The 23,636-nt window shown below is 36.0% G+C and overlaps 2 protein-coding genes across 2 annotated transcripts; both read right to left on the bottom strand.

Annotated features, from left to right (window-relative positions):
- Positions 1-2: 2 nt before the first annotated feature.
- LOC120326112 (uncharacterized) lies at positions 3-10,335 on the bottom strand. Its single transcript, XM_039392345.2, has 7 exons — positions 10,190-10,335; positions 9,871-10,049; positions 8,293-8,536; positions 7,697-7,799; positions 7,167-7,288; positions 6,685-6,799; positions 3-1,439 (listed from the first exon to the last, which is right to left on the bottom strand). The coding sequence occupies exons 1-7, from the start codon at positions 10,302-10,304 to the stop codon at positions 1,034-1,036; spliced, it is 1,284 nt and encodes a 427-aa protein (XP_039248279.2). The 5' UTR covers positions 10,305-10,335; the 3' UTR covers positions 3-1,033.
- Positions 10,336-13,648: 3,313 nt separating this feature from the next.
- LOC120326841 (uncharacterized) lies at positions 13,649-15,339 on the bottom strand. The gene is made up of 4 exons (XM_078112042.1): positions 15,164-15,339; positions 14,565-14,638; positions 14,284-14,382; positions 13,649-13,797 (listed from the first exon to the last, which is right to left on the bottom strand). The coding sequence occupies exons 1-4, from the start codon at positions 15,205-15,207 to the stop codon at positions 13,658-13,660; spliced, it is 357 nt and encodes a 118-aa protein (XP_077968168.1). The 5' UTR covers positions 15,208-15,339; the 3' UTR covers positions 13,649-13,657.
- Between the last annotated feature and the right edge of the window lie 8,297 nt (positions 15,340-23,636).

The following is a 23,636-nucleotide window of genomic DNA, read 5'->3' as shown; positions in this document are numbered from 1 at the left end:
CGCCGACTAGTGCAATTTTATATTCACCAAAACTATCGAAACACACGAACGGTATTCAAAAGTTGCATCAGCAAGGGAACAAGTAGCCTATAATAAACCACCGAGGAACGAGTACAGAAAACCTTGCTTGGTAAAATATTGCATGGAGATAGGATTTTGAATGCTTTTATTTTGATAATTAAAAGAGCGACTCAATTTTCATAAATTACGATCTACTTTCACATAAGAGAAGAGAGTTTCCTCAGCTTACAACTGAAAAAGGAGAATTGTAAACTCAATTCACTTGATACTTAGAAACTAGCATTCTGTGACTGTGCCGAAAAATTCCAAAAGATATGATACTATTGAATGAGGTAGAGTGAAACTTTAATTTTGTCAAATTTGCCTAAAACATGGTCCTATGGACGAACATAAATATGTCAAATTGCAAAAGTAATTTTGTAAGATATTTAAGGGTATAACGCACATCACTACAAATAAGCCATCAAAAATTTGGGTATTAAGAAAATGCCAGAAACCATAGGATGGAGAATCAAATCATAATGAGACAGCAGCAGAACAAACCGCCTTCAATGTTAGAAATGAACAACTTGCAGAAGTACATTTGCATAAATTTAACCTGTTGTCATTGTGAGTTAGTGTATTAACAAATGCAGTACTTTCAATCTCATGCTATGATATTTGGGTTGTAACACAAGGTAAAGTGTAAACTTTGGTAATAGAAACCCACTAGTAATTTTGTACAAAACATATTTTGAAGATTTTGTGTATAATAAAAGTTCGTGCAATAAAGCTTTTTCAAAGAATCTATTTTGATAACTTTTTTTGATTACATATGTGACAAGGCATATTCTGCAAGCAGATTCGCATATGGTTAAAAAAAAGTATCAGATTTGAAAGCGGAACTTAGTACCGTTTCTGAATAAATAACCTTAAGTTTCAAAGTTTTGGGCCTGAGTACAAAAAATTAATAATTTTGCAAGAAATTAGAAAAAGCGAATAAATTAATTCATGGACTTAATTTAAGAGAAACCTAAAAATCATACTGCTGAGGATTGCATGCTCCACTGCAACTAGCGACACACTCATCTTCATAAGCAATTTGCAAACACTTAGAGTTCCGTTTTGATGACCTATTAGCCGTTCCTTTTGGATGAGAGGGATTCTTGCCAAGCATTCCATCATTTGTGCAAGAAGTTCTTCCATCATAATCTAGGGAACTATTATGATGCATGAAAGAATTTTCTCGCAACATTGCATCCTCTTCATTATTGGGGTTTCGAATGGGGCACGGACGTTCACAAGTTTCAGGATCGTACAATAAGCCTTGTTTGGAAGAATTTAGATTTTGATAACACACGCACACATTACCATCTTCGAATCTCTGTGACATGTTTTTCTGTTTCTTGCTACCACTCCCACCACACGTTCTTAGTACTCTGTGAATATGAAAAAGGAAAACAAATTGATAAATATAACCTACTGAATGAAAGATCACAAAAAACAAGATCACAAACTTTAATTAGAAAAATCCCTGCTGACATCTTTTGTTGCAACAGAGACATCAGATTATATGAAACTTGGAGCCATAGATGTGGAGTGCAGGGAAGTCTGCCTGAAATTTAACCCCGGCTCCTGACTCCCAATTGAAGGGATTTTGACCAGTTTGTGGAAGTATTTGAGAAATATTTTGATGAAAAAAAAAAATTCGACATAAACATTTTATACTTGGATTATTACCAATATACAGGGCTGCCCTAACGTCCTTACTTCTAAGATTTGTCCTTATTTTAAAGGGTTTCAACTTAGAAAATATTTTTGTCCTTTTTTTAAATAAATGTCCTTTTTTTGACACAATGTCCTTATTTTTGTTTCATATTAGGGGTAGAGGTTCCTATACCGGGCACTTAGATTAGTCAATGAGAATGAATGATTTGCTAGTAATGGTATTAGAACCTCATTGAGTGCTACGCACATCCATGACAAAATAACAGCAAATTTATTGTCACCATGACAAAACAATAGCCTAACAGCAAAGATCAGTTCGTATAACTTGAATCGAAATACAACTTAGAAGTGAGATGAAACGGATAGTTTCTGAGAATAAAGAACTGCTGGTGCAAATCCTTTCTATTGCAAAATATGATTAAAGATGGGTCGCACTGACATGAATACATTTTGTTTAATACATTACGTTCTTATCTTATTATCATTTATCCCCGACGTCATTATTTTGGAGTTCATATCGATGGCAGCCCTGCCAATATATGAAATTTCGATCTAATTGATACTAAATTTGACTCTGGCGCTAATATTATTAAAATGTCCACCCTGATAGGCAAACTGCTTGAAGGACATCAATTTCAAAAAAATGAAGTTAAAAAAAACGATTTTGGAGTAGAAATTTCGCTATCAAATGGCATATGACTAATGATAAAAATAACTAATACTGATGTCCCTCAAAAATCACCATCTTTGTACATTGTTGAAGAATTGACATAAGCACATTATTAAATTGATATATCTTTTTCTTTGTCTGTACACAGAAGGGACGCAGGAATGACAAAAGAATACAAAATTTAAATCGATGGTACACGTAATAAATATCAGGTCATGAGTGGTGTGGTGACATACTACATATGGTCTATTAACAATGCCTTGAAAGCATGTTCTCTCAATGGTTCAGGTTTGGCCAAATAAAAGGGAAAAAGAAAATCAATTCATCAGAAGCGCTAACACACACCTTCTTGACATGTCTCCAGGAAGCCCAGAGCAGTTTGAAGGGCATGGTGTTTAATAATCATTTTATTATATACACCTGTCCATAATTCCTCATGAAAAGATCAATAATAGGTAAAAAATGAATCAATATCAATAAAGGTCTGAATATGACTAATGCTCATGTCAATAACATTTATTGATTGTCCAGATATTAAATCTTTTAAAAAAGCTCATTCAAATGATAAATAGCTTATATTAAATTAATATTTTGTTTTCGCATAAAGCAGAACATTGCATAAATATGCGCCATTTATTTGGGAAAAATACAAAGAATTATAAACGCCCGCAGCAAATTGTTACTTAAGGCAATGTAATTGTTCAAAATTTAATCAATTACCTTATTTCAAATATCACAATTTTATTAATGGTTCAAATTTATTATTACATTCTTTGTTATACTTTTTATTTTTGTTATAAAGATAAAATACTGTCCAGAATTCCAATTAAACCATGAAAATGCACAACATGCCTTAATATAATGTTACCTATGATAAGAAAATAAAGGAGTATCCCAAGCTATGCATTTTACTGGGATTGTAAATTGTTGTAATATAGTTATTATTGTTCGATGCGCAACTGGAGGCAGAAATTCTATTTTGGAAGAGATCAATATTCCAATGTGGCAGTTAGTTTACCATAACATAACTTTAATCGGACACGCGGGTCACAAATTCAAAAACAAAACAACAATTTTCATATCCTAATTTTAGAAAATTTATCTAGCCATAATCACATTACTTTATTGATCAATTTACTTTTAAGAATATCAACTTGATATCGCGGTATTACTGCTGATAGCCAAATATATAAAAAAAAGACCCCAAGCCATTCAAAACAAGCTCTGTGCCGTTGTTATTGGTGGTTCAAGTCGTAAACACGAGCAAGCGTGAAACCCGAAATGATTCTTAGTAACGAAACCGCAAACAGAACCTTACTCAAGTTTCGTGAGAGGATACGCACGACAGAAAAATCACGGTGTTTAGTGTAAAGAATGACAAGGTTATAACCGATGTACACTTAAATTCTTCGTTGCATAAGACTAAAATTTGTATCTAATAAACACTAAAAATATCTGACAACAGGTGACTTGTTTTACCCCAACATCTCGAAACACTTATCAGTGTACATTTTATTTTGCTGCAACAGTTGCTTACAATTATTGTTTAAATGAAGGGCCTATAACAGTGGTTCTCAACCTTTTATGGATCGTGGCCCCCTTTCGGCGCCTTTTTGCTCTCCCCTGTACGTCATTCCAAAAACTAAACGTGTTGGATTGTATTATGTTTTTACGACCTTTTATGGAATTCAAAAACAAACCACAGACAAGGAAGGCCAAGCTTTTTAGTATACAATCAATGGGAATCTTTTGCTTGTCTGACGAGGTTCCTGATATTAAGCACAGTCTTTTATATAGCAAGGCGAATGTCACTGTCAACATTGAGACGGTTTTGATGCTAACAAGATCAGAAAAACCAGATTCGCACAAATAGGTTTGTAACAAATTGAACAAGCAAACCGATGTCAACGTCTTTCACCTGAGCATGATTTTTGTCACTTCACTTCGGTATGCTCTGGGTGTGTTTGCTGCAAGTGGCGCTTAAGCTTTGATGGCTTCATTGTTTCGTTGCTGAGGACAGCATAACATAAAACGCATCGCGGTTTTTCCTTGCCACACTCTGACACTGAGGTAAACCCCATTTCAAGATAAGAAAAAAAAGATATTAAGCTGCGAATAATTTTCTAAAATCCTAATTTAATCGCGGACCCCCACGGTTGAGAACCACTGGCCCATAATATAAGCTTATATTTGAAACTTGTCCCTATTTTTAAATAACTACGCCTCACAAAATAAATTTGTCATCATTTTTGAGATTTGCGCATGTTTTGTCCTATTTTCATCTTAGGAACTCGACATAAATTTCAATATTATAAAGCGAAATGCACAGTTAAAGATGGTGGTATACTAGCATTAATTACTTCCATCATGCGCAATATGGATTTTTGTAGCCCGTTGTTAAATTGAGTTCATGACAAGTATGTGATTGCTCAGCTGGGTACAAATTTTACAAGCCTTTTCAAATGTTTGTTTTTTTCTCACAATATTTAATGCAAATATCTGTCATACCCAACTTCCATCGTGCGCGACCGTTAAGTATGGCAGTACTGACTAACAATATGACAATTATTCGTCACAAAATTTGTTCTTATCAAATTTTCATGTCAATTAAAATCAGAAAGATATTGTGATTTGTGAAATTGGTACGAAGTAAAGTCGAGTGTTCATTTGAATAGAACTAACACTTTGCGATTTCGATATCCTTTTTGGATTCGGGACCATATGTTTCAACACAGAACTAAACCATATGGCGAAATCCTGCACATAAATAAATTCTTCCCATCCATATGAAAATAAAAGCGTGTTTGAGTCAAATTGAATTATTTCAGTCATTCGAATTGTTTTTGGCGTTGTGTGATTTTTCACGCAAATACGGGTTACTGGTATTCTTCAATATCCTGTCTATAGTGTTATTCAATATTCGTTGCCGTTCCACAAGTACGTTTCATTGGCGCCGGCGTAGAGAGGAACCACTGTTTAGTCCATTTACAATACGAGTGCCATAGGTCCAGTTATTCCGGGAAGGAGCGGGATTTCGAGCATTTAAATTGGCGCCAGATATATATATATATACAGAAAACCATAAAAAATCCAATTTTGCGTTGCTGCCTTAATTTGAAGTTTGAAATGCAACATGCAATCTCTTCATGGTTTTCACTTTAAAAAATACACTTATAGGAATATCTGACTTAAATTTAAAATCATGGAAAAGTTCATGGTTCAACTTAATTTACTAACATTATTACGTATTATATTGTTAATTTGAATCTAAGAAGATGCTATGACTTTTGTGTCTTGAATCATTGAACGCGATTATGATGTTTATTATTAGTGCTGTTATTATGGCCTTTGCCTATATATTGATCGACTCCAACCAGTTTGAAGCAAGTTAAACGTCGTTCCATAAAACTAGATCTTCCAAAATATGAAAGAACTGATTAAACATTTTCATATTCATGGACATTTTTGCTTATAGGACACAATATGATATAAATAAAATAAAGATCAAGTCTGTAATTTTATTAGAAAATTAGGAAGCTACTATGTTTAATTGGTATCGGAAACGGATCATTATATTATTTTTTTTCTTAGATTTTTTCGCTCTGAACATGTCATTTTGGTCACTTGGAAATCGTTTTGTTCGTATCAAAATATCATCGCTCAAAACCCAGTAATATGAGTTGTCTTAAATTTGATTAACACCATTTTGGAATTTTCGCGACCTGTAATAAGTCCCAGATTGACTTCGCTCGTCTATTACTTCCGATTAAAACCACCAGCGAAGAAACAACAATTGAATCTCTAGTTCACTATTTTAAAAGGAAAGACCCGAAATTGATCACAATTTTTGCTATTCCGAATTGCCCACACGAAAGACCGAAATTGAGTATCAAGAATTATAGCAAAAATTGCCTGATATAGCGAACAGTTTCCACTCTCCACTATGCCTATATGTCAGACAAAACAAGTTAGCATATAACACAAAGCAAATTTAGCAGGGGCATCTTTCATATGCAGGCCGAATAGTCAGATGGATAACATGAGCCATGAGAATTACCATCGCCAACCAAGAAACCAACAACTTGAATTTGTAGAATAAAGTAGTTTGATTATCTGACGTAGCTAGGTATCCTAAACGTAGCTTCATTCGAAGAAAAGAAAAACGTACCTCATTATAACATTCCCAGAAGTTATTTTATAATATTTGCTCAAATGAGGCTTAGAGGCTGTTATTTAAACGTAAAAGTTGTCACATTTAGACAGAAACACAAAGCTTTCCCACTAACCTCTGCGTTATCCTTCTCTTCCGTTTAACGATGCAATAAAGAAGAACAGTGGATACAACTCCAGCAAAAAATACTCCAATCAATAACAAAATCATTCCAGTGCTTGATCTTAAACCTATGTAAAACGAGTTTATTTAAAAACCTTTCCCCTTCAAAGCATACCAAACTATACGAAGCACTATATAACAGATTGTAAAGATACAAATCTTCATACAGGAGATTGTAAAGATATGAAAACATAAATCTAACTTTGTATGCTCTAAAAGCAGACTGTGTATTATTGAAATATTGGGGTCATGTTATTCAGACTATATTAGCAATAAAATTTTTACAGTACTTGAGTAAAAACACATTAAAGTACAAAATTCCACAAATTTAAGCCTGTCTATAATATATTTATGAAAATGGATATTGAAAGTTACAAAGAGCTTGATACGCTCATCATAACTGACATAAATTGCTTCTGTTTCAAAGAAACAAACCTAAAAGATGTTCATTGCCAAGGTTTGCCTGTGTTGTGGAGCTTGATGATTCTGTAAATTCTAAAATTTTCTGTTTTATTGCATCTGGTAGTATTGGATTCCTAGTTTGGTTGTATTGTCTCCTAAATTAAAGAAACAATTATTTATGTATTGCATATAGAAATTTAATGATATAAGGGAAAATTTAAGAGAAATTTAATGATATATCTAAAAAAAACTGTTGTAAATTACAGTAATGCAAAAAATCAGATTATCAGCGAAATTATCATCTAATATAGGTATCCGGCATCCGCATTAGGAATTCGTACTTGTTTTCCCCTTTTTTATTTTCTCTTGACGCTTCATAATTGATTTGATATCAAATGAGTTTGATGATCAAATAAACAAAATTTTCGAATAATATGTATAAAAAAGATCTTATATATTCTGCAAGTGCAAGCAATATCATAATGGTCCGTGGACTGATGCATCCATATTGGTGTCCAGGTTTGAACTCTTCAAATATATCCTGCATTTAAAGTGTCACTGACCTTTTTGGTGTATGTGGTGTTGAAGTTTCAATTTGGTGACGTGATGTTGGTGTAAAGACTTCATTTTGTGCAAGATTGTTATAATCGTACTTTGTGTATATCACTGGTAAAATCAAAAATAAAACAAATTAGGCCTAGCTAGCTAAACTGTGATGGACTACAATGCTTTTCTATACAACACTCATTCGTGCTTTTCACTCCAAACAAAGCCCTAAGGAACAGTAACTCATATCTAACGATCTGCTAATATTACATTATTTGGAAGGACCAGAATCTTTTCGGTTCGGCATTTCATACCCAATCTATCACACCAAAGGAGATTAGATTTGAATCCGAGATGGGGGATATGTGATGCCAACACAGTTATCCTTGAACTGCTAGGCCATCGCACCGCAAGTCGAAGGCCAAATCATTCACTTGAAAGATTATTATTAAAGACAAATATTTTTTAGACAATTCTTTTTCTCAAATTTGGTCCAGTGACCATAAATAACCTTCAAACAAGATGCAAATCCAGTTTTAATGAAAAAATGGCTTGAATACCGGTAATTTATGATCTCGTCTTTTGAAGTAAATTAGTCTCACAGTCATTTTACCTGATGATGGCACTGTTTCTGCAACTTTTGAAGTTTTCAAATATTGTGTTGTGGTTGTTGTAGGTATTAATAAAGAGCTGGTTGTAACTGTTGGAGTTGTATTTTCTAAAACATCTTTGAATTTAAACCATAGAAATGTGCTTCTCAGATGTTGCTTAGACTTGATACCATTTTTGGTTGTTCCAAAAAAGAGGTGTCTTGGCTTGCGACTTATTTGAATAGTGATACTTTGATCATCGGAATTCTATTTAAATAAATCTGTGGTTAGCATAGATATGAACACATTGTTAATTAGAACTTAATAAATAACGGGTATACTTCAAATTCTACCAGTTCGAATACCTAATTTGAAGGACGAACAACGCTCACTTCAGATCCTTACTAGAGATGTACCGATGTATCGGTATCGGGTATCGGTATCGGCAATATCGGCCATTTTTTCGGTATCGGCCATGTATCGGTATCGGTTAGATTAAGGCCGATATTTCCGATATATTTACCTTTTTGATATGGACCAGAATGTTTTAAAAGATAAGTTGGAATACTACTTTTTAATTTATTTTTTGTCTGGAGAGATCGTGAGCTATGAGCCATACATGCCCCCAATCCCGCGAGAGAATAGGATTCACGTATATTTAGCTATTTATCAGCCAAATTAGCTCAACTAATTTGGCTATTTTTGCTGTCAAATTTTTATATTAACATTTTTAATATTACATAGTAATTATGAAGAAATATATCAACACGGCACATAACAAAAAGCAATTGGGCGCCGAGTTCTAAATCATACAGTGGAATTGGGGTCCTTATTAACGGCACATGGACTTTTGGCACGGGTATAAATTCTAACTGTTTGTCGTCAAGTACGAGTGTCATTTAGTCCGACGACATCGATAAACTAAATTCGGACACAATTATCCCTCTACGCAGATTATTAATTTTGTTTGACTACACAATTTCTTTATAGATAAATATATGAAAAATGCTTTTAATTTGAACGTAGGACGGCGGCTCTAGAATGTGTGGGTGATATCCGATATTCTTTTAAACACGAATAACGATATTCGAAGGTCGCGATATAAACATTAAATTCAAATTGGACATCCCGGCTTATGAGTTTCAATTGAACACCGAGATTACTAGTGTTACTGTACAATGTATCTTAATCAGTTAAAGCATATGGATACCAAACATTAATTTCATATTATGTGACATATATATATATATCTATTTTTTCGATCTGAAATAATGTGTACTGTGAACAACGCTCAAAGACCATTGTTTTAACCCGTCTGCCCTACACGGCACACCTAATTAAGTAATATTTACATAGTATCGGTATCGGAATATCGGTAATATCGGCCTTTTCGTAGTATCGGCGTATCGGTATCGGTATCCACTTTTTAGCTGGTATCGGATCGGTATCGGCGACAAAAGTGGTATCGGTACAACTCTAATCCTTACCATTTAGATGGCCTTACCATTAGGACATACAGATCAGTGTTTTCCCATAGCAAACTTAAGATAGAAACGAAAACATTAGGTGGACTTAAGAAATCCACTAAACTATTCAATTACCAAAATCCCTTTGTGAATAGCAGCACAACAAACACTGGACGTATCAGTGTAAGGATCGGAGCCTGTGACACGACATAACGCTATATGGCATGATGTAGGACATTGAGCAGTGACTTCATCACAATCTGTCTTCTGTATTTGAACAATTCGTTCCAAAGTCGCATCACATTCAATTGAACCTGTAATAGTAAATGTTACTAATGTAAAGCTTGTATGTGGTTATGGATGAGGAGACAGACATGTTTATTGTAATATATATTAAGCTATTAAACAAGGTGATTTTTAATATTATGTTTAGTATTATACATTAATATCTTACCTATATCTTCGAATGCGTTCGTTGGAGTTATTAACAATGTGAAGATAATCAGTAAGTCGAAATTGATTCCATGAAAACGAGATATTTTATGTGACCATTTTCTTTCCATGCTCATCGAATGAGGCTAGAGGGATGGGAAAACTTAACTGAAATATAACAGTATATGGTAAGAAATGCAGTTAAGTACCAATATAAAAAAAAAAAACAGATCACTGATGTCAATTATGTCACTACTGACTGCCAAACTGCACTATACTATTCATAACACTGAAAATTTTTAAAAGCTATTCCTCTAGTTCACCTATTTTTCTGAAGTGCCTAATTCATAATTCGGATCTTTTAAAGTACACGCCGCAAGTAGACTACTTCTAGTTGGCTTGGCTCAACAATTCCTGTGTCACTCCTAATCCCCACTTGACTACGTCACTGCAACTTTGACCCCAAATTGGGTTGGAGTGATAAGTAGGTAGGGTCGCACACAGGTCACGGGGTCAGTGGGGTCGTTGAGGTACCGTATGTTAGAGGATAAATGATTACTTCAAATCATCTAAGATTTGACAAACCATGTTAAATTTAGCAGTTTGTATCATGGCTTACTGTAAAACAGGCCCACAAGCATCGCGCCCTATGCTTCAGCTTATTCCTGTATTCTATAGATAATATAGGTGCCTATTGCATTGGGACATCACTGTTTGGTTTTAGCTTATTTACCTTAATACCACTACATGACCAAACCCAAACGTCCAGTGAAAGCTCTAAAGCTTCATGAAAATATATTGACCTGGGGTTGCACTGGACACTTGAAAGTTGTCTTTGGGGTCGTCCTGATAAAAGCTTGGGAACCCCTGAGCTAGGCCAACTACAGAACTGGAAGTACTTGCGGCGTGTACTTCAGGAGATCCATAATTCAGTACCTGTAATTGATAATTCGAAAGTACCTAATTTTAGTTGGCCCTGTCTTTCAGTGGAAAATGACTAAACTGCAGGAATAGGTAGCTAGTTGCTAGTACAGTCAGACAGTACCGGTTGACTGTCGGACGGTACCGGTATTAACCATTCAAATTATATAACAGTATAAAGGTACCGTACCGGTACGATTTGACTGTCAGACTGTACGGTACCGGTATTAACCAGTTGAATTAGGCTATACCGGTACCTACGGTACCAGTACCGGTACGGTATACAGGTACGATACAGCCGTTACCGGTACCGTACCGTACAATATTTGTATGTCCATTTCACTTTTGTCCATGTGCTTTCGTCGAATATACCGTATAAAAATAAACTATACCTGAATTATAGTACCATCATCACACTATTACAATAGCAGGGTAAACCAATGTATACAAGGATATGAAAGCAAAAGTCCCCTGTCATCGTGACCTTACTATAACGCGTGCGCGGCGGTGTGGCTCAACGGGCTAAGCGTTAAGGCCGGTATACACCATACACGGCAGTAGTATAAAGGCCGGTATACACGGCAGTAGTATAAAGGCCGGTATACACGGCAGTAGTATAACTCACCGCACAGCGACTCTCGGCACTGTGCAGTATGCACGGAACCACAGTTCTGCGCAGTGTACTGTGACGTGAGGTCAGGCAGGAAACGGACTTGTCCTTCGTCTTTTGTATTATTTCTGTTTTGGATATTTTGGGGATCGTTGCAAGATTAATTTTATTAAAATGGGTATCGTATCGCGAAGAAGAATAAGTCGTTTTCGGTCACGGCGCTACAAGCAGTACTTGTACCGACATCAGCTGAAGTTATTGTTTGTGGTTCTCTGTATTAGATTAAAAGAGGATGAGCGCTGTGTCGGCAAGAGATTGTGGATGCACCCAATACTTTGCAGACGAAAGGAACATGGTAATTTTTTTTTACAATACACTAAATGCATACGTCTCAGTCTCACGAAGCCTATACTCACCTTCTTTGCCTCTAATTTCAGGAGAATACTACAGATTGGTTAGGGAGATGAGAATGGAAAGAGAAGCCTATTTTAAACAGTACTTCCACATGACACCATCTACATTTGACCGTCTTTTGAATATGATAGAGAGCAAGATTGTGAAACAAACTACAAATATGCGTGAACCAATTCCGCCTGAGGAACGACTTGCAGTCACTTTGAGGTATTTTGAAATAGGGTTTTAACCCACAGTATGAGTGAAATCGTGATTGATTGATTAAAATATAAATGAACAGTACCTAACGTTAGTCTACATATGGTAGTTTATCGCTAAATACAACATTATATATTTTTCAGATATTTGGTGACGGGGGATTCATATCAGCCAATCGGGTTCTCTTACAGGATTCATAAAACGACCATATCGCGAATTATTCCAGGAACCTGCGCTGCAATATGGGATTCCCTGCAGCCTGTGTTCATGACAGTCCCAAGTGAAAATCAGTGGAAGATTATTGCAAACGATTTTAAACAATTATGGCAATTTCCAAACTGTGTTGGAAGTATTGATGGGAAACATGTTGTCATACAAGCTCCTGCAAACAGTGGTTCATCATTTTTCAACTATAAAAAAACTTTCAGTCTGGTACTGCTTGCAGTTTCAGACGCAAAGTACAGATTTATTTACGTGGATGTTGGAGCGTATGGACGGCAGAGTGATGGGAATGTTTTTGCTTCACCATCTTTTGGAAAAAAAACTCCTGGATGGTTCATTAGACCTGCCAAAAAGCACCATATTGGAAGGGATGATGGAGCCACTACCACACGTTTTTCTTGGTGACGAGGCTTTTCCCTTAAAAACCAATTTGATGCGTCCTTTTCCAGGTACCAGATTATCAAGAAGGTCCCTAATTTCAACTATCGCCTCTCGAGAGCTCGCAGGGTTGTGGAGAATGCCTTTGGCATTATGGTATCTCGATTCAGAATTTTCCGCAGGCCTATATGCGTATCACCAGCCAGAACAGACCATATCATTAAAGCATGCACAGTCCTTCACAACTTTCTTAGATATGATTCTAATTATTTTGAAGCGGATTTCGTAGATCACGAGGTCAGTGAAAGTGCAGTGGAAGGCCGAAGAAAATTCAGCAATGTTAAATATCAGAAAGATTGGAAGGCCGAGTGCGAAGGAGGCAGTAAAAGTTAGAGAACAATTCAGCGAATATTTTGTTAGTGAGAAAGGGGCACTGCCATGGCAGGATAAATATGTGTTCTCGAGTGGTCGAAATATGATCTAAATGCACTATCCCCCCTATCATTTTTTGGTTTTATTGCTTCGTTTCACCTTTTCTGAATAAAAAAAATTTTGCTTCCGACTTGGTTAGCGGAATCTTTCATCTTGTTTTTATATATGTTGCCGCAGTGGAGATAATAGCAACTACGAGGGTAAATCACCAGACTGGTTGACATTTTAGGTACACTATTGGGTTAGCACTTACAGGGATGTACGAAAGCTACTGAGCAATGATATCTAGTTGGCAAGATAAGTAATATCAATAGTTTATTCAATAGAGTATTTAATTTCATTAATGAGATTCATGACTCCAACTTTGAACCTCCATCTTTTTTCCACACTCATCGTCTTAACCTCGTGAGCCATGCTCAACAAGAAGAGTTCATCAGGATCTTCCTGTATTTTCTCTAAAAACAAGAAACATTTATATATATATATAATTTTGGTTTGATACGTACCAGTAAGTAGATATTTTTTTGAGTGATCTGAAGCATAAATATTTCACCAAAAATTATTTACACAAATGAGAAAGTCAACAATTTAAACTAAAATAATGTAGGTGTCATGGTACTCGTGTAGTACGTGAATCAAGATGCCAGACATCGGAACATAGTATGTGTACCAGGTTAAGGTTCAACCCTAATTTCAGATACAAATACTACAGAAGGCACTTGGCTAGAATTCAAATTCTTAACAGAACTAAAATAAGGGAAATTGGAATAAAATTATGTCCCAACCTGATACACACACTACGTTCAAAGCGTCCGCCATCTTGGTTAACATCGTACGAGAGAGCCCTTTTTTTTTCGAAATAGCGACTCAAGATGGTTTCCAGGCATCCAAGTTATGAACCGCGATTCACTTTATAAGAATCACTGCTCGACTTGACTTACCTGATGACTGCTGCAATTTTTCTAACACAGCACTGAGGTCATCCCGGCTGCTTTTACGCTTTTTTGCCACAGGTGGTTGAAATTGGTCTGTTTCATCTGCTAAAAAAAGAATGGCATATTCGATCATATAATAGTATAGAATTCAAAAGCATTTTTTCAGAAAAGCGAATACAACTTATTTATTGCAACAGTGCATGATATTAGGGTATTTCATAATACAGTATTATACGTCTGACAATTAAAATTTATAAAATATTTTAAAATCATATTTTGGTGCTTACCTGATACCGCTTCCAATGTAACATCAACATCACTCGAAGATGGTGTATCCGGCATTGGCAGGTTTGATGTTGTACTGTAAATGTTTGTGCAGAAAGACGTTATCTTGTACTTACATTACAGTGCCTAATTTTGGTCACTTTATACAAAAGAATGTTCTGAGCTACCTAAGTACTGATGCCTAAATTACACAGACATACTGTATAATAAGTTTAGGATTCTGAACATAGCTATGAGAAAAAACACAGATGTTAAATATGTATAAAATGTCCAAATCTATTCAACATCAATTTTGTTCGAAATATGTTCAACTATAATTTTTTACATTTCCTAATTCTTTGCCTCATATTTTTTAATATGAAATCTAATTTGGAAATTGATAAAGATACCATACTCAAAAATAAATAAAAAAATTTTGTATAAACTTTGAATAGTACATTATTTAGTGTTGGTACCCTGAAAGTTACCTTTATGCATATCCTGGTCAACTACAAAACACGATTCTGGTCTAAACTAACAGCCTTTCCTTGGTAAAAGCTTTATTATCAAAAGATACACTGACAATATGTAGAAAATGCAGGCTCCTTGTTCAAACACCCACCTCCTCATGGCTGTAAACGGTTCAAGGAACTCTAAGGATCTCATAAGGCTCCACTCAACCCGATGACTTGCCGCCGCACCAGATTTCAATTCTGCCCTTTTCTTCTTTTCCCTCCTATATTTATCTCGAAGGTTTTTCCACTTATTCTCGCATTCTTGCCCTTTACAGAATATGAAGAGGAAACTAGTTCTTTATAGCAAAACATAGCACTTTCTTTAAAGGCGATTCAACTAAATTAACCAATACCGATACCTCGTAATCTAGTCATCATTTAGCTTATTTACATCGATTAGGCTACTATCATTTTCAGCAGTATAAAACAATTCATTTGCTGCAAAATTGGACTAGTTCCTGACAAGCCATAGGCCAAGTCTAAAAAAATTAACTACACTAACTATTTTCCTGGTTTTTGAGTTGGCTTTTATAACTATAGGCTTCAGAGTGTAGAAGTTCAGAATTACTAGAGCGATTTGTATCATCTGTAGATAGTAGTAGTACCTGCGGGTTCGGACATGGTACCGGTACCTATCCGCCCATGGTAATTAATTTTGTGCTGGGTAGTGTGGTAGATATCATTGCTACTGAGCAATGATATCTAGTTGGCAAGATTTAAAACAAAAAAAATATTCAGGAAAATTTATATTTAAGTAATATCAAGAGTTTATTCAATAGAGTATTTAATTTCATTAATGAGATTCATGACTCCAACTTTGAACCTCCATCTTCTTTCCACACTCATCGTCTTAACCTCGTGAGCCATGCTCAACAAGAAGAGTTCATCAGGATCTTCCTGTATTTTCTCTAAAAACAAGAAACATTTATATATATATATATAATTTTGGTTTGATACGTACCAGTAAGTAGATATTTTTTTGAGTGATCTGAAGCATAAATATTTCACCAAAAATTATTTACACAAATGAGAAAGTCAACAATTTAAACTAAAATAATGTAGGTGTCATGGTACTCGTGTAGTACGTGAATCAAGATGCCAGACATCGGAGAATACGCTCGCCACCGCACCTCTAATTACTCTGCGTGGGTTCGCAGGTTCGAATCCCATGCAGGGATGGTTATGTGCGAGAGGATTGCTGGACTCCTCGCCGTCGTTGGGTGGTTCACGTAACCGCTGGTCGGTTACGGCTTCCTCCACCACCAAGTCCATGCTTCCGAAAACAAACAATACAGTAAAAACTAATCCCATACCCGACTTGGAATGGTAACCGGACGAGAGGCCGTGGTTCGCCATATGGATAAGCCCTCTTATCGGCTTTCCTCTCCCCCGGGATAAATATGTAAATCCTATCCTATCCTTGTCGCCGGCTTGAGTAATTTGGGAGAAGGGATTTATGTATTTGCTTTGAGTCTACAAAACTAAGCGCAAAATGATTTTAATGCAATTTCATATGCATACTTTTCCCTTTATGAGAAAAAGTTCTAAAATTCTCCGTTCTCCATATTTAACTACATATATAATATGTTATTCTATTCCATTAAAGAGTCCAGCTGCACACTAACACAAATGTATTTCTGTAACGTTTCGTCCGACCAGAGTCAGACTTCATCAGACAAGCAGTTTACAACAATGGCAAGAAATAAATTTGGTAAATGAATTTGAAATATCAAATCAAGTGTTGAAATGAAATCAAAGGCATAGAGAAAAGATAGGAAATTAGTCTCGCGCAACCCAACTCAAATTTGTATAATATGTTATTTACACTTTTTGTGCATGAATTGTTGCATCATAATGAGATTTGGAATCTACCAATCAAAATAACACCTATGTCTTCTGGCCAGGGCTGCCAATCTAGATATTTTATATCTAGATCTAGATGTTTTTTTCAAGATCTAGATGTAAAATTTGTAACCTAGATGTTAGCTATAAAATCTAGATATTTTTTTTTTCAAGGTTCGAAGTATTATTCAGTGGGAAATAAATAAAGAGATAGTAGTAAAGTAATAGTGTATAATACTGTGATAGGTGAATTTATATTATTTCATTATTTAGAAGAATTGATGTAAGATTGATAAAACTTATTTATATTGTATTCGTCCACCGCTACCATATGTAATTAAAATATTTAAATAAAGAATTAAACATGTTTAAAACATGTGACGTTTTAATTAACGTTAAATAGAAAGGACGACGTTGGTTCGATGAGTCAGTGCTTAGTATTGCATTGTTGCCAAGGCTGCAATGGGTGAGAATAACTTCAAGTTGCTTACTCCTATACTCCAAGATTTTAAAATTATAAAGTTATTTAAATCTATAAGTGATATTGAATTTGTCTCTCTTTAAACATCAACCTATCGAAATGCCAAAGTGTATGCACTACCAGCAAAAATTTAGAAAAGATTGTCTTAAAGAATCAGCCTTTAAGTAAGGAATGGATTGTTCCTTCAGATGATAAGAACAAAGCCATTTGTAAGTTCTACAGGTGGGAATTGAATTCTAGGTTATGATGTTAGCTTCTTCGACATCCAATATTACTGTATTATGTAATACAATAAACTTTGTATGCTCCTGTTTCGTTAATTTTCATTAAATTCAATGACTTCATATCTAGATGTACTTTCTAGATGTTTTATTTTTCAATCTAGATGTTTTTCGAGGTCAATCTAGATGTTTTTAGTCAGGCAAAAGTGGCAGCCCTGCTTCTGGCTTTTGTAGTTGATTGGTAGGCTGTCTCGCTTGCAGACAACAGCCGAACCGGGTCTACTTTAGAGCTAAGATCTGAACCGCGGGCCTGAAATGTCAATCATTACGTTCGGGTCGGGCTTCTCTATCGCTGACTCTTTTTTTTAAATGAGGCGTTTTGGTCACGAGAGACCGTGGTCTGCAAAAAAAACAGAAGTTGCCTCATGAACACGACGCCTACTGTACTAAACTCTTGCAAGGACAATTTAAAGAACTAAATAAAATATGAATTAGCGGCTCGGGCCTGCAAATCCAGTTAATTAGTCGGGTTTAATACCCATGGATCGGGCAGGGCTGGAATTTTTGGGCCCTAGTCTACTTACGACAGTTTCTCAAGACTGCGAGATACCCGTCGTAAACGTATTGTAGGCTACACGAAGAAAAATATATTTGAATCTCTAATATACTCAGGAAATATGAAGACAAATATTTTGGCCTTGCCAAAGTAAATCGAGATGACCCAGAACAGGAGTTGGCCACCACAAGTGCCAATCTTGGAGCGCGAGAGGATTTTTACGGCTCCCGGCGTCGTGAACATTTTTCCAAAACATTGTTTTAAAAAGTCAAAATAATAATAAAAAATTAGCGTATTCGGTTCGAAAAACGTGATAACATTGCTGTGTCTTATTTTATTGTCTCATCATCATAATTTTTCTTTAATTTTGCGTCATTATTGTTCGCTCGCATCACGGTGTTTGCTTTTTATTCCGTTTCAACGTCAGCAGATGTGATACGATTTCATTTTCAAGAGTCGTGGGCAGCGAATTTGGGTTTGTGGATATAATAGAGCTGAATGTACACTCTGCTGCGAAAATGTCGTTTGCCCTACATATAAAATGATTCTGAGAAGAATGAACCTCATCGATAGGCAGTTTCCCATTACGAAAAATAAAGTAGTATTTAAAAAACATTCGGTATACAAATTAAACTACGATATAGTAGGTCGGGGGAAGTCGGACCCACTAATAAGTTATTTTGAATAACTCTTCAAATAATGTCGCAGCTGCATTCGTTCTACGTTTGATTTATGCACCCACCCTCCAGCTATCTTGCCACATTTGCACATTGTTGCCATAGCAACGAATCGGAATTTACGCCCGATTTTCAGCTAATAAAATATCGGGGTAAGTTAGGCACTTTGTGGGAAAGACGGACACACACCAAAATTAACTTGATGGTGTCTAAGATTTCGGTCATAAGACTTCGGTCAACGCCTAGATGGCCCAGAATTATGTCTCTTAAATTTTTTTTAAACAGATCACTTTTCTTGCATATTAAAAAGTATGTCCGTCTTACCCCATAAAGGACATAACAGGGCAATTTTTCAAAAGAGTTTGAACAGTTTTAGGAAAACTAGAAATTTAAAATTTAGTTTGCGCTTTTTCAACTGCAATTTTTATATCTTCTTTACACGGACTACCTCTAGAAGTATTTATTTTGTAATTTCTTGGCATAACCTTGGGCGTATTTTATCCGCATATGAAAAAAAAATTGGACGGGGTAAGATGAAATTTTACGCCGGGCCTAACTTCTAAGAGACCCAGTATAAATATGGCGATGAGTGTGCTTTTGATCTTTGTTGTGAAAGGGTACTTAGTACCAAAAAATATTTATTTATAAGTTTCGATGACGACGGCCCATTGACATTTCCAACAGACTATATTGCAAAAAAATCCTCCCCCCTCCCCCACTCAAAATCCACCCTACCTCTTAAGTGACCCTGCCAACCCAAAAATGAGTACTGGCAGTTTGCTTAAGAATTTATTCGATCTAATGCAACTACTTCCAACAAATAAACAAAATAGAACCGAGTTCGCAGACTTTTCCGGCTAAAATTATCCTTCGCCACCACGGGACTCTATAATTTGACGGTTTTCTGTCCCAACAGAAACACCCTTTCCCCCAAAAGCACCGCCTTGTAAGTTGTCGAGCCTGAAATGTAAAATCTTGATCCTGTCGTTGTTCGCATGATGTCGCTCTTTCACGCGATGCGTTTTGAGCGACGAAAAAGCGCGAGGTGTCGCTAGTAGGAGGATTTTATTTTGACTGCCCATCATACCCCGGGTGTCCAAACTACCCCGACCTACTATATATAAGTAACTACAAAGTTGCAGAATGTGTCGCTAAGCGCGGAAAGCCTTGCACTGGTGGTGATTTCAAAAAAGAAGTATTTATCAATTGTTCCGAAGTTCTTTCTGAAATTCTGAGTAATGAAAATGTCATTCTCTCAAGGACTAAAAATCTGCCAGTGTCTATTGCCTCTATTCGAACGATAGAATGACGCGTTGAAGACATTTGCTACTGACGTAAAAATGCAACACGCTTTTGGTCCTTTAGCGTTGCCCCTGATGAAAGCGTGAATGCCGGTGATATTCCTCGTTTAGCGATCATCGCGGAAACTTTATTTTATCACAAAAGACAAATAGTTATTAAAAAATGTTTCTCTCGTAATAAATGAACCAAGTCAGGATTAGGCCATAATTTTATTCCGATTTTCCTTATTTTAGTTCTATCACGAGTTGGGTGACTGTCTGTGTTAGCCAAGTGAATATACCCCCTACTCACATGTTTCAGTCACATTGTTACAGCCTGATATAAAGTAGGCGAACAAAACCCGCCAATTACAACAAAATTACCTCCATATTGTAACACTTATGGAGCGCCATAAAAATAAATATTTTCTGTTACAACAGATGGTGCCACTGCGCCGGTTGGACCAGACCGTGGGTCAGACTTATTAAAGAGAAAATTGGCCATCCAGTCATGAAGTGTCACTGCATACTTCACCAGGATAGCTTCTGTGCTGAGATTCCGAATTCAAACCTTGCTAGTCTGATAGCAATCACAACCTAAAATTGATAAGTCCGAAGCTTGTGTTCAGCTAAAAGTTACAAATTACAAGCTGAATTTTAAGCTTTGAGTGGGGAAATGCAAGGCCAGGCTGAAATCCCACTTAAATAAAATGTTATTGTGAATTATTGTTGTAAAAAAATAACTGTAATAATTTGTCATGAAGTTTAGTCGACTACATTTAAACAAATACCTTTAGGTCAGAGATGACGAACCTGCGGGCCGCATTCGGCTCGCCAAAGAATTTCGTGTGGCCCGCGAAACATTCAGGCGATTCTGTGTATGTTTGGCTTGAAGTCATATATATAATAATAATAATACATATAAAATGGGAGCGCCAGTATTACATATTGCTGACAACGCTATTTGCAATACATCTTGTTTTGTTGGATCAACAATGAATCAAAATATCCAATGTCTTTCTTAGCCTAGTTACGTTGGCTCATCGGCAAATGCATAGGGATTAATGGAAGAGGGGTCACCCAATGAGCATATATACAATGAGTGGAAACTTGCAAAGATTTGCTCATTGTGGCATTGTTCCTTGCATTTTTTACGTCGTCCAGCTAAATGGTTCGTTGCATATTAAGAAAACGCATTGCTCGCTGCCAAAATCCCTTGCTTCAGCCGAGTCGGGTGTGAAATTGGCCGTATTGAGGTCTTTAATTCTTCAATACATATTTGGGTTTGGAAGTATGGTACGCTGAAAGCATACAACTATGAGCATATGCTTATTGGGAATGCATATCTATTAGACAGCAAAACGTATCTACAGAACAGAATATGAACCAGTCGCCGAGAGAAGTGCGGTTATTTATGTATTTATTAATTGATATAACATGGGATTTACATATTTATCCAAGGGGAGAAGAAAGCCGAAAAGAAGGCCTAAATATATGGCGAACCACGGCCTCTCTCAATCATAGCTCTGTGCTCCATATGAATCACATGGCTCTGCGAGCTATTCGTTTACTTATTAAAAATACTGATTTTAACTATAAATTACTCTGGGATATCTTGCCATTGAAAACAAAAGCCAGAAATTGGAAGAATAGCAGGGAATGAAATGTGTGTATTATGTAATGGAGAACTTAAGTTTGTTTCACATATTTTCATGTATTGTGAATTTACAAAAAATATTTATGAAGATTTTGTTTTAGATATATTAAAATTGATTAGAATACATTTTGTTATCAATATGATTCTTGCATATTATTTAATTTTAACGATCCTTTATATAGTCATATAGATACTGTTGATTTGGATGCAATTATACTTTTGTAATCAATAGTGAGATATAAAATTTTGACCATGAGAAATTCTATTATATTCGAAAATAAAACACCACATTTTGCCTTTCTCAAAAAGCAGATAAAAATGGCCATAACATGTAGAAAAATAAAGAGAATTATAGAATAAACAACCCATTTGAGAGAGAATTGAAAAATTTATGTAAAGCATTATTTTAAAAAGAAAATTATATGTTTATGATATGTATTTTATGGTGACCGTACATTTGAACCCATGTACATTTGAACCTATGCGTATATCCACGGGTTCAATCTATATGCGGGTGCTAAAACCCATGGGTTAGGGTTAGTATGGGTTTAACTATCCGTGAAACAAAAAAAATTCCATAGGTGCAATAGCATACAGGTGCAATTGTCATGGGTTCAAATGTACGTGGGTTCAAATGTAATGGAACCGTATTTTATATTTACTAATTTTATTTTTAGTGTTTTATATGAATGCATTTATTAAAATAACCTAATTATGGTATGGATTACTACTGGAAATGAACAAAATAAATACTGGATCATGGATGCAAAATGGAATATGAACTTATTTATATTATATATATTATTTTATATTTACCGTAACTAAAATCCAGTGGCGGCGCGTCAATAGGGCCAACCGGGGCAATGCCCCGGTTGTTTTTTCGGTATAATAAAAAATATTCGAAAAATACCTCAATATCGGTTGCACAGACTGTCTACACTAGCCATATTCTCCCGACATGGTTCATTTTTCGCTCGCAAAGCCTTCGCCGAACTCGACGGGGCGACGCCGATTTTGCCCCGGTTGCTCATTGTATATCGTATTCTCTCTTTTATCTTCCACTCGCCGCGTTTGTCTGGTTTGTTTTCTGTTTCTTTTACTAAATCATCGGGGCCGATCGGGGCTAGCCCCGAAATTAGGACGACACAATGCCGACGTTTCTTACAACAACGTGTTGACATAACACGCATTCCTTCTCGTTGGTTGGTTGCTTGAAGAGTTGATAGTTTCCTCGCCTTCGTTTTTGTCGCTTGTTTCGCTATTTGAATCAGTTAGAGACCTTTAGTCCATTTGCTTTCGATTTTCCACATTTCTTTTGAGCTCCTCACTTCTTTCCGGCTTCGCATTTCTTAGCCGTAGACCTCATAATGAATAAGGTTGATGCACTACTTCGCACTCCGTTTTCGCAGCTGCCGCTGGAACAAAAATTAGAGGTACAACGTCTTGGGCCTTATCAACCAAAAAATTGTTCACTGGAACAATCCCATGACGGAGGAAAGCGTCGGCGTACATTCTGCGCAGAAACTTGGTGTAAAAAACACGAATGGTTGTGTTACAGCGAGGACGAAAATGCACTTTTTTGTTTTTATTGCCTACTTTTTGCTACCGCCCGTGACTCACGTTGGTGTAAATTTGGTTTTAGAGATCTTAAACATCTTTCCGAGCGTGCCAGGGATCATCAATCTTCTTTGGAGCATCTGGACAATGCAGTAAAATACCGAACATTCGGAAACGTTAATATTGCAGCACAGTTGGATGAAGGACGCGCGGTTTCTATTCGTCGTAACAACCAAAACGTCGAGAAAAACCGCCATGTTCTCGGTCGATTGATAGATGTTTTGAAGTTCATTGGTTGTCACGAGCTGT

Source organism: Styela clava, chromosome 4, assembly GCF_964204865.1.
Source record: "Styela clava chromosome 4, kaStyClav1.hap1.2, whole genome shotgun sequence".
In the NCBI taxonomy this organism is placed as follows: domain Eukaryota; kingdom Metazoa; phylum Chordata; class Ascidiacea; order Stolidobranchia; family Styelidae; genus Styela; species Styela clava.
Note: the sequence above shows the minus strand (reverse complement) of the source record. Positions and strands in the feature narration are given on the sequence as shown.